A 12,395-nucleotide genomic window follows, 5' to 3' on the forward strand; every position below is an offset into this window, starting at 1 on the left:
TCTGCCTTTGAGGCCTGAGCAGTGGTGTGGATGGGTCTCACACGTCTGCCTCCATGTTTGCTTCGTGCCTTTGCTCCTCTGTTGGAAATCCTGGCTGGATGTGTTTGCCTGCTCCGTGTGTTTGCTTTGCAGCCTTCGGGATAGTGAGGGTGGAAAACCCCCTGGTTTCTTCTCTGTCTATAAAGCACAAGACTAAACTCCAACAATATGCTCAACTGTCTGGGGCTAAACTAGTTTCCTTCTGAAGTCAATCCACCATCTATTTCCCAAGTGGTTTAAAAGGCAGGAACTTGAAAGGCTAAACATTTTACTTCTTTTCTTTCTTTCTGTGAATAGTCAATTAGGCAAAACTGCATTCACCTTTGAAATGCAATTTGAATTCTACCTGGAGTGAAACTTCACCTCAAGCTATTTGGTCATGAACCATCCTGCTGTGTTGCTGCTGCAGAGGAATGGAGATTGTAGCACTTAATGAAAAATGGGGGGAGAATTGTCCTTTTCTATGTGTCTTTTGGGTAGGGGTAGTTGTGTGGGTTTGCTTTGGGAAATAAACACTCCTTTTCCTTCCTTCCTTCTTGGCTTTTTGGGACTAGGCAAGACTTAATGAATATAAACGGGACCAAGTGGGATGACATCTCTGCTGCAGGACCATCTCCCCTTCCTTTTCCTCCTGCCCCGGCCAGTAATGGAGTTAAATATCAAAGGGGATTGATGTCACGAAGAAAAATCATGCCCAGGGGTTTGGTTGGCTTCTGGTTTAGTCCCCTTCTTAGCTACATACATGGTTTCTGAACTGTCTTCTGTCTGGTTTGTGTGGTGTCAGAGGTAGAAATAGCAATGGAGGAATCTAGGAAAGATTGTTTTTATGAAATTTAAGATTTGACCATTTCCACTGCCCCCTGTTTCCAAAGGAAATTTGGCTGGGACGCAGTTGCACTTGTGTCAGAAGTTTGCATCCTTGTGTGGTAATATTACTTAGGACGCTCCAGTTGAATGCAGTGTCGCTTTAAAGTCACAGTTTTTACTTTGATTTTAATATAGTGAAAGATCTGGAGCTGCTTGTGCAGGGACTTTTGTCATTTAGCATCGATTGAGCAACCTGCTCTAGTGGAAGGTGTCCCTGCCAGTGGCAGGGGTTGGAACTGGAGGAGCTTTAAGGTCCCTTCAACCCAAACCAGGCTGGGATTCTATGATTGTATTAATCAGCTTTATGCAAAGGTTAAAAGGCAAAGGGCCCCATTTAGTGTTAGTCTCTTTCATGTGAAATAGTGCCTATAAATCAGTTGGCTCAGGGTGAAAATGGCCAAGGAGTTTGTAGCAACAGTCTGTGTGGAACTGGCTTGCTGTTCCTGGTGTTCCCTCATTCATGGTGTCCATCAGCTTCTGCTTCAGGACCAGCCGTTTCCACTGAGAGAGCCCAGCACCAATTGGCTTATTGGGTCTGGCAAAAACTAATTTAAGGTTTGGTAGCCCTCTGAGGGTGTGAGTGTGGTCATAGTCAAAGCTGCTCTGCTAAGCCAGGGCCTCTTTATCTTTATTCCCAATTTCCCTTTCTTCTGCCTGCATCCCGGTAAGTCAGAAGTGCGCATTGTATTGATCACCAAAAGTGACTGAGCTGGGTTCTGTCTGTGGGGCTGTCCAGTGTAATGAGGATCCTGGGGATGTGTTTTGGCGCTGGAGGCCAAGCCAAGCTGCTGGCTCCAGGTTCTGCTCCTGTCTGGGTTTCTAGCTGGGATGGTTAAAAAAAGCAGGAGCTTCTCATGATGAGTTTTGAATGGGTTTGATCTGGAACAAAATTCATGAGCTTTTAATAGTAGTTAAAATACTGGAAGCCTTGTAGCTACACAAATGTGATGTGCACATAAATGTCCCTCTCCAGCAGAGGACCTGGTATCAGGGTTTATTTTCAATCTGATGCTGGCTCGTGAAAAAGGAAGGAAAAAACACCCAGGGGAAAAGGGAGTTTGCTTTTACCTTTGTGGGATTTTAGAGTGCTCTGATGAGAGTTTAAGCCACAGTGAGGTGAAGGAGACTTTGTTGATTCTGGTGAGATGTGTTTAGGATTCAGGCTCTGAGATCTGATTCATGATTTTCTTTTCTACTCTGTCAAGACTTGTGCATATGAACAGGCAGTGCTGTCTGGTGGCCTGTTCCCAAGTGTAGGAACTTTATCGAGGTCTAATCACTTGGGCCAGAATCTGGAAGGTATCTTCCTTGCTTGATTCCTGGAGAAAACAAAAGTTTGTGGATACTGTTCTTGTGCACTTTCAGTCTTTGTCTCTTTCTCCTGACAGTGAAAATGCCTGTTTGATGCTCAAGGTTGAGTATTAAGGATACACTGCTATAAGGTAGAGGGAACATCCTGAGTTGGGATCTGGCTGCCTTCCTTTGTTACTTCTGCATCCAGAAACTCCTCTCTTACAAGCCCTGCTAGGACCCAGAGCAACCTGGGAGAGGGGGAGCCTGGTGCTTTGCTGCAGCTTTGCCTGGTTATTGCAGCTGAGGCAAATAACCAGTTACAGTAGCTCAGGACCCCCCGAATTTCTTCCTGTGACAGATGGAGTTATTGACCTGAGAGCCATTTGCATGGTTTATGCACAAAGCTGATGGTTCTAAAATACCAGAGGATAGGAGGTGGCCAGAACCTGGAGAGGAGGCTGTGCTTTCTCCAGCTGCACATTGATGAGAAGGTAATTCCCTTTGGAAACAGCTGGAAACTTCAGGCTTTTTCTGAGCTGGTCTAGCTTATATGCTGGATGTTCTCACCTCCTCCTTCTCATGGTCAGGACGTTGAAGTAGGCTACAGCCTCCCCTAAGCCAGCAGATCACTGTGTAAGATGGGTGAGCTTTGGAACACCCGGTGGAATTAGTGATGAGAAACTGTTGGTCTGGAAAATAGAGCTAACAGAATCCTAGAGTTAGAACGCCTCCTAAAATCTCTTTATATATATGTTCTCATACACTGGAGAAGAGAAGGCTCCTGAAGGGGAAACCTTAGAGCAGCTCCAGTGCCTAAAGGGGCTCCAGGAAACCTGGAGAGGGGCTTTGGGCAAGGGCCTGTAGGGCCAGGACAAGGGGAATGGCTTTAAGCTGCCAGAGGGGAGATTGAGATGAACTCTGGGGCAGAAGCTCTTCCCTGGGAGGGTGCTGAGGTGCTGGCACAGGGTGCCCAGAGAAGCTGTGGCTGCCCCATCCCTGGCAGTGTTCAAGGCCAGGTTGGACACAGGGGCTTGGAGCAACCTGCTCTAGTGGACGGTGTCCGTGCCCATGGCAGTGGGTTGGAACTGGAGGAGCTTTAAGGTCCCTTCATCCCAAACCAGTCTGGGATTCTGGGATTCTACCCTATGAAATGGTTTCTGCTGTTTGCTGGTGGGGGCAGAGCAGTGTGAGGAGCTGATTTAAGTTATCCCAGGTGGGACATTGTGTCTGCCTGTTCCTGCCTGTGGCCATGGGACCCACCAGCTGCCTGTTCCTGCCTCTGTTGTGCTCTGACTGTTCAGCTGTGCCAGCACAATTGTCTGTCTGTGCCCTCAGCCAGATGAGGCGAGGGGGGAGTTGGGAGCATTTCAGCCATCTCCCGGCACAGCTCCGGAGCTGTAAGAGGGCTACAGCAGAAGTTTGGGAATGTGCTGGCAGTGTGCTGCCAGGGCTGTGTCCTGAAACAACAGCCTCAGCAGCAAAACCCTGTGATAATGCTGAAAGAGGAGTATGATCCTTAACCCTGGGAGAACTCTGGTGAGCTTATGCTGGAAGTGTAGAATGACAAGAGTCATCTGTAATCTGTTGTGGAGGGATCAGGGATGTTTTCTGCCTGTGTTTGCTTTTCTATAGGAAAAACAGATTGTTGAATGAGGAAGATCAACAAATTCGTACTGGAGAAGGGCATATTCCCAAGGTTGAAGGAACTTCCTGACAGTGACTGCCTTTGCTCAAACCAGGGTGCTGTTAGCTTGAATCCCAAAGGCATATGTGACACAGGATTTGCTGTGACTGTGGGAGGTGGCTTAATTGCTTTTAGTCTGTTTCCCTTTTGTTATTTTTGCTCTGGGCAGTAATACAGGGATTTAAGAAAATGGAGCTAATGCACGTACACAAATAATAACCTGGAGTATCAAATCCTGTCTCTGGAGCTGTTGAGGATGAGGTCTCGTGGACAGCCTGGTGCAGTGTGGCTGGGTGTGAAGCAGCAGGATGGCAGAGCTGCAGCCCTGAAGGAGGGGGAAACTCCTACTACAAGATGTACCTTTTATCTTTTCCTTTCAGTAAAGCCGGGGTGTGTGTGCTAAAGATCTCCCTGCACTACCATTCCTCTGTTAACATGGCAACACCTCGTGTGGAGGCAGAGATTTTGAGCTCATCTTTTCCTTCTCCTGCAACCTCCAAGAGCTTGTTTTGCTGGCTCAAGTCCTGCTTTGCTTTGTATCCTATTTGTAGGATCAAATATCTCCTATTTTCCCCTTTTTGTGGTGAAGATACTTATGAATTATTGAAATAAAACAACCTGTATGGCCCCAAAAGGATCTGCAAAGAATTAATTCCACTTACTGTGGCTTTCTATTTTTTTAAATAGAGTAGGTTTATACTGTACGCAGGCTTTTGTCAGCCTGTTGCCATGTTCTTGACTTTAGTGCTAACGTGTGGGTTTGGGGGTCCTTTGGGGGCTTGGGAAGCAAGCTATGAGTAGTGAAAGGTGGCATCAGTGTAACTCTCTTCTTTGTTTATCTAGCTTGCAACTCCTGGGTCCTGCATGGCAACGTAGCAGCCAAGTAGCTCCACTGCAGGGTGTAAATGCTGGGATGAAGAATTAATATCTACAATACTGTCTTTTCTTTCAGTTGTGTTGATTGGAGACTCTGGAGTTGGGAAGAGTAACCTCCTGTCCCGTTTCACACGCAATGAGTTCAATCTGGAGAGTAAGAGCACCATTGGGGTGGAATTTGCCACCAGGAGCATCCAGGTGGATGGGAAGACGATAAAAGCCCAGATCTGGGATACTGCAGGACAGGAACGATACCGTGCCATTACCTCAGCGTGAGTACCAGGGCTTTGCTCAGGCTGAGAGCAGAGTTCTAGCAGAGCTGGTGCAGAGAAACTTATGGCTAAGAGAATTAATGAAACACATTTGGGATCTATGACAAAATCATTATGACAGGCTTCGATGTAGATCCAAGTCCTAAGATAGCAAATACTTTTGTGTTCTTTGATTAATATAATGAAAGTCATTTTTAGTGTATTACAGAAAAAAATGACAGCTTAAATCAAAAGGGTAGGACGACCTGTTTTGAGTCTTGTGATGTGGGTTTTTTACCTGCCCTGAATGTGTTGTCTTCCATCAGAAATGGCACTCATTCCCCATGCTGAAGCTGGATGCTGTTTGGCATCAAGCTGTGGTGTAGGCACGGTGGCTTCTGGTCTCCATTGCCTCCTCAATCTTGAGACTGAGGGCATTTTTAGGACAGTCTGAAGCCACAAACTCCCCTGAAACCTCAATGACTTCGAATTAGTCACAGCCCTGAATATTAGGTCCAAGAGTGCATGCCAAATAACCAGTAAGGAAGGGAACTGTGGTACTACTGACTGTGCAGAATTAGGCACATCCCTGTTTAGAACAGTGGTGCTGAGAAGCTTTTATGCACAGCACCTTGTTAATCCAGCCAGTGTCTTAAGATGTAACCTCTGGGTATAGCTGTTCTATGCAGGTAGTAGGCAGAAGTATATTTGGGGGGACAGGGTGGGAGAGAACCTTATTGGCAGGCCTGGTTATCCAGGGCATGTTCTAATCAGTGAATTGAAATTTAGTGTTACAGATGTATATTAGTTTTAAAAGGGACTGACTTGTTTCTGAATCATGCACAGATTGAGCCATTTGTGTTAGCCTCGAGGTAAGTGGAACTTTCTCATTGGGGTGAAATAGAGTAATGCAGAATAGATGGGAGGACAGTGAAGAAGAGCATGGAGTCCAAAGGGAATAACCTCTAGGAAAGGAATGCAAACCAAAGGAATGCAGAAGCAGATGTAAGTGGTGATTTCAAAGTGCATCTTGTTAGTGTGTTTTTCAAATGTATTTTCTGGTTTGGGACCCTTAAGTTGCTCTTGCTGCTGGAAAAGCATGAAAACTGCTGCCAAGTCTGGTTCCACAACAGGCTGGCTGATGAGAAGCAGTTCATCCTTAGTCCTGTGCTCCTGCCTTTCTGTGCTGGCACAAGCTTTTGCTTGACACATGGTCTGGCCAGCTGAGCTTGCTGAGCCAGCACAACACCAACCAGCAGTAGAAGGGGAATGTTTTCTGCTGACTTGGTGTCCTGAATCAGTTCAGTGATGTGGCAGCCAGGTGCTGGTGGAGCAGAGAAGTGGTGGGATTGTGTGGAAGAGAGCTGTGGATGTTACAGGGTTGCTGGTACTGACTGGTTTGTGCTGTCCTGAGCCCTTGGCTTTTGAGTTGAAATGGGCCCAACCTGTAGTAACCAGTATAGAAGAGCCAGATAACAAACCACAAGGTTTGTTGGTGGAGCTCAGGCAGAACTCTCTAAAGGATTGTGCCTTATGGTTTCAGATATTACCGTGGTGCTGTTGGGGCTCTTCTTGTCTATGACATTGCCAAACATCTCACCTATGAGAATGTGGAGCGCTGGCTAAAGGAGCTTAGAGATCATGCAGACAACAACATTGTCATCATGCTGGTGGGGAACAAGAGTGACCTCCGCCACCTGAGAGCTGTGCCCACCGATGAGGCCCGGGCTTTTGCAGGTTCGTAACCAGTGCTGCTGGGTCTGTGCTTTCTGAATGTGATGGTGTTGTTGCAAGCTGTTAGCCAGGACTGATCTTTCCCCTCAAGTTTATTTTTGACCCTAAAAAAGGCCTTTAAGATTGTCTTAAAAGTGAAAATCTCTTGGTTTACAGAATTGTGCGTGTGGTTGGTTGGGTTTGTGGGTTTGAGTTTTGTTTTGTTTTTCAATGTAGTGGTAGTACATGGTTTTTGAAACTGTCCTTGAGCTGCTGATAGCTGCAGAGTAAACACTTCCTCTAGCAGGGCTGGACACAGTGAGCAACATTTAGAAGAGAAAATGTCACAACAGAAGTACAGAATATCACAGCCCAAAATGTCTTTCCTTCCTTCCTTCCTAGAGGGCTGGTTCTGCTGAGGTACAGGTCAGTGTGGACAGCAGCAAATGAATACTGAACCTTCTAGGTGGTGAAGTTTCTGCTCCAGAGCACTGATGCATAGAGTAGTGTCATCTAGTTTCATTTATCAGACTTGGAGACTGGTGATCTCCAAGACTCCAGATTCCTGAGTCTTTCTTGGGAGAAATCAAGTAGGTTTTGTGAGCTGCTGCATTACTTTACACTCTTCCTTATGCTGCAGAGCCTGTACAGGCCAGGCATGGGACATTCAGCTTCATTTTGTGTGGCTGTCAAGCTTGGAGGTGGAATTTGAATGTATAGCCTTTAAAATCCTTCTAGGAATATTGCTAAGGCTTGCTTAAATGTGTTTGGAAGTTTGGTATTAAGCAAGTACCCTGTTACTAGTAAAACCACTATGAATTTCTGATGAATGAGAGTTGCAGTCTATGTAAGAGAAGCAACAAGTTGGTAGGCACCCTGCAGAGTGCATTACTTGGTTCATCATCTTATTTTTGCCCCAGGCTTCCTGCTAAGGCTGGTTTTAAATAGCTAATGATGGTACAGGGGTTACCATGAGCTCTGTGACTGAAATTTGCCTGTTTCTGGGCAGGTACAGTGTCATTCGAGGTGTGATGTTTAGGTGTTAATCACAATCTGGTTTTCTTTAAAGAAAAAAATACTGTCTTTTGCATTGTTGAACAAGGGGGCTGGAGCAGCTCCCGTATGGAGGCAGGCTGAGAACATTGGGGCTGTTCAGCCTGGAGAAAAGAAGCTGCTGGAGCAGCTTCCACTGTCTGAAGGGAGCTATAGGGATGCTGGAGAGGGACCTTCATCAGGGACTGGAGCGATAGGACAAGGAGGAATTCGTTCAAACTTAAACAGTTTAAGTTCAGGTTAGATCTAAGGCAGAAGTTCTTCCCTGTGAGGGTGCTGAGGTGCTGGAACAGGGTGGCCAAAGAAGCAGTAAATGCTCCATCCCTGGCAGTGTTCAAGGCCAGGTTGAACAGAACCTTGGGCAACATGGTCTAGTGTGATGTGTCCCTGCTCATGGTGGGGGGGAGGTTGGAACTAGATGATCTTAAAGGTCCTTTCCAACCCAAACCATTCTATGAACAAGGGCTGTGGTGAAGACAGCGTTCTCACAAGTGGTCAAAGGGGACACTGCTGAAACACCAGCAGCTAAATAATGGGTGCACCAAGTTCCTAATGTAACAGGAAAACAAAAAAGACTGTGCCCCATCTGGTTTGGCCTAAAAATTAAAGTGAAAACCTCAAAGTAAATGTGAAATGAAGTGATATTACAATTTTTAATTGAACCACTTCTTATCTATTACAGAGAAAAATAACTTATCTTTTATTGAAACTTCTGCTCTGGATTCAACAAATGTAGAAGAAGCTTTCAAGAACATCCTTACAGGTATGCCTTTGTTTTTTGGAGGATCTCCTGAGGTAGTAGATCTTCTTCATGGGCATGTTTTGTAGTTACCTAGAATATTTGGGAAGTGTTAGGAATGATGGTTAGTTTGCAAGCCTTCTAATCTTAGCTTTGTGTTCTGCTTCCCACCCCACACATAGCTTTCTGCTTGAGAACCTGGAGGTTTCTAGCCTCCTGATGGAGAGCCATGAAGGTGCTGTGAGGGCTGGAGCAGTTCTGCTCTGGAGCCAGGTTGAGAGAGCTGGGCTGGGGCAGCCTGGAGAAAAGAAGGCTCCTCAAGGGGACACCTTAGAGCAGCTCCAGCGCCTAAAGGGGCTCCAGGAAACCTGGAGAGGGGCTTTGGACAAGGGCCTGGAGGGACAGGACAAGGGGAATGGCTTGAACCTGCCAGAGGGGAGACTGAGATGAGCTCTGAGGCAGAAGCTCTTCCCTGGGAGGGTGCTGAGGCGCTGGCACAGGGGGCCCAGAGAAGCTGTGGCTGGCCCATCCCTGGCGGGGTTCAAGGCCGGGTTGGACACAGGGGCTTGGAGCAACCTGCTCTAGTGGAAGGTGTCCCTGCCTGTGGCAGGGGTTGGAGCTGGAGGAGCTTTAAGGCCCTTTCCAACACAAACCAGGCTGGGAATCTGAGAGGGGAAAGTGCTGTGTAATTTGTCAGGATATTTGTTCTGTTTCTTGAAAAGCTCTTTAAGATCCATACTGTGAACATGAGCAGTTGGCAAGATCCAATTCCTGTCTATTCCTTACCATAGCTGAATTCTAGGCCAGTAAAATAAACCAATAAACTGAACTCAACACACTATCTCTTAGCAGCCTCCTGCGTTCCCAAAAGTGTTGAGATTGACTTGTTCAGGTACAGTGGGGATGTAGTTAGTGAGACTCTGTAGTCCTGCGAAGGCCATTCCTAAAGTGATTACCTGGGGAAGAATCATCCTTCTAAGTGAGGAGAAGAAAGCTGGGAAAATGTGCTGTGCAAAGCAGTGAGTTGGGAGCAACCATGGAGGGAGTTGGAGGAGGGAAGAGAGTGGGAGCAGCAGGACAGGAGTTTCCTTATTGGCCACCAGTTTGGGGGCTCACTAAAGGCTGGGGTGGGAACCCAAACAACCAAAGAAAACCCCACCAAAACTAAAGAAACCCCAAACCAGCAAAAAAAGCTGAAGGTAAGAGCCAGTGGGAATGAGATCACCTTTGGTTAAAGGTTTCCATTTTAAACAGTGTAAATATGTCCACTTCTTAATAAACACATAAACAAACCCCACAGAGTTCCCCATGATTTTTAATCCTCACTGAAGACTTTGGGTGTTGCTGTTTTGAGGCTGTGGCTGCATGAATGTGACCATAATATTTACCACAGATTTCCAGGGAGGTCCTTGCCCTTTTCCTGTTTCACAATAGAGGGAAGTTGGAGCAAGGACTGTAGTCGGTGAAATACGTAGATTAAAAAGTTTTCAACTGAAGCGATTTCTACTCCCTGCAGTTGAAATGGTTTGTTTCTGAAGGCTTTGACCCTGGCAGTTTCTCTTTGGTAGTTACAGCTTTGTGCTTTCAGGCATAGATTAATTTGAGTCAAATTCATCTCTCAGGAAAAGCATTTTTGGATCAATGTGGAGCTTTATGGGACCATGTGGCTTTTTACTGTCATAGATGGGGGAACGGATTTGTTGCAGGGAGGAGTAGGCACTTCTGTCATTTGGTAGTAGCAGCAGCTTGCCAGAAGCTAAAGTGTGAAATAGAGACCTTGTCACTGCTGCTGCACAATGACGTTCTGCATCCTGTTGATTGGGGTGTCTAATTGTGCTGCCTTGATTTTTAATTAAAAATGATTCCCTACTTTAGAAATGAGGATTTTCCCGTGATCCAGAACCCCCCCGTGTGCTGGGCTGCACCCCCAGAGCGTGAGCAGCAGGTTGAGGGAGGGGATTCTCCCCCTCTGCTGCACTCTGGGGAGACCCCCCCTGCAGCCCTGATCCAGCTCTGGGGCAACAGCACAAGAGGGATGTGGAGCTGCTGGAGTGAGGCCAGAGGAGGCCACGGAGCTGCTGCGAGGGCTGGAGCAGCTCTGTTCTGGAGCCAGGCTGAGAGAGCTGGGCTGGGGCAGCTGGAGAAGAGAAGGCTCCTCAAGGGGACACCTTAGAGCAGCTCCAGTGCCTAAAGGGGCTCCAGGAAACCTGGAGAGGGGCTTTGGACAAGGGATATAGGGCCAGGACAAGGGGAATGGCTTTATCTTGCCAGAGGGGAGATTGAGATGAGCTCTGAGGCAGAAGCTCTTCCCTGGGAGGGTGCTGAGGCGCTGGCACAGGGTGCCCAGAGAAGCTGTGGCTGCCCCATCCCTGGCGGTGTCGACACAGGGGCTTGGAGCAACCGTCTCTAGTGGACGGTGTCCCTGCCTGTGGCAGGGGTTGGAACTGGAGGAGCTTTAAGGTCCCTTCCAACCCAAATCATTCTAGGATTCCTGCTCCTTTCTCATTTAAAAAGCTTTTTAATAATACCCACATTCATGGAGTCATTGAACAAGAACATGATACGAAGCACTGTGGTGGAAGACAGTAAGGAATCTTAATAACTTTTCCAGGCAGAGCTGACGTGTCCATGACACAGCTGGAAAGCCAGCCAGATGTTACATGCCACAGCTGCTGAGACTAGATTCCCTTTCACAGCTTCTCACGTTAAAATCTTCGTTTCTTGGGTTCTTGCATCAACTCTGACAGCTTGCTCTGACGTGTGCTGTGTTGGAGGCCACGTCCTTCTGTGCACTGAGCAGTGTGTTCTCATTGCAGAGATCTACCGCATTGTTTCGCAGAAGCAGATTGCGGACCGCTCCGCGCACGACGAGTCTCCTGGCAACAACGTTGTGGACATCAGTGTCCCACCAACCACCGACGGACAGAAATCCAACAAACTCCAGTGCTGTCAGAACCTGTGACCTCCTGTAGATGACTCCTGTGCCCTCCAAATTCGTCTGTGCTTCATTTAGAAACTTGTGTGCACTTCTTATCTCCTGTGATTCAGTGACTCCCTCTTCCCTCCTTTATCCCATTCCCAAGTCCTCCCCCTCTTTCATCTTAGAGCTTTAATTGTAGGGCTAACATCCCCCTGCCTCTGAACTCCCCCTCCATGTGGTGACTTTTGGGCTTGAAATGTAGGCACTGATCTGATAGACATGTTTGTGTTGGAACATCTGCTGCTGGATATTATCCCATGAAACACTCTCCTCAAAGGTTTTTGAGGTTTTTTGGGGAGAGAAACCATGGGGACTTGACTATAAAACAGTTGAAGAAATAACTGCATTTAGGTGACAAGGTTTTTCCCTCCCAGTCTTGTGTTTCTGTAAACATGGGGGAGAAATTAAAAGAAAATAGCTGTCCTATCTACCAAATGCTCTGTTTCTGTCCTGATCAAGTCTCACAGTGAGGTTTTTAGTGGCTGCACACACATATAAGAACTCTGAAAATAACATTACTTTATATGTAATTACCCCTAATACAGTTTGTCTGGCTGTGGAGCTTACAGTTTCCTGCTTGGGGAATCTTCCTCTTTCCTTGTTTTATTTGGGAACAATGAAGTATGTCTGCATTGCTTTCTCTGCCACCCTGAATGCCTGTGCTGCGTGTGCAGGCTCTCTGATGTGGCTTAGTATTTATTCATGGCTTCTGTTAATCAGTTCACATTATTGTACAGTAAGTGCCAGCATCTTGAATTCAGAAACCTTTTGCAACTTGTACAAGTAGCTTATTTTGTACTGTAGGTCAGTGTTGGAAAGCAGGAGCTTCTATAGTTCCAGGGTTGGTTTTTGTTTGGTTTTGGTTTTGCATGCTGCTTTTTCTCTAGATCTTTCCTACCC

General features: G+C 46.8%; 1 protein-coding gene across 1 annotated transcript; it reads left to right on the forward strand.

The window, feature by feature from the left end:
* Window positions 1-4,781: 4,781 nt before the first annotated feature.
* On the forward strand, window positions 4,782-11,990 carry RAB11B (RAB11B, member RAS oncogene family; the record flags this gene model as incomplete). The annotated part of the gene is made up of 4 exons (XM_010019106.1): window positions 4,782-5,031; window positions 6,554-6,747; window positions 8,459-8,539; window positions 11,332-11,990. Coding segments are annotated over 4 exons (671 nt in total), but the record flags the coding sequence as incomplete, so codon positions are not given.
* Between the last annotated feature and the right edge of the window lie 405 nt (window positions 11,991-12,395).

Source organism: Nestor notabilis, unplaced genomic scaffold (assembly GCF_000696875.1).
Source record: "Nestor notabilis isolate BGI_N333 unplaced genomic scaffold, ASM69687v1 scaffold17527, whole genome shotgun sequence".
Lineage (NCBI taxonomy): Eukaryota > Metazoa > Chordata > Aves > Psittaciformes > Psittacidae > Nestor > Nestor notabilis.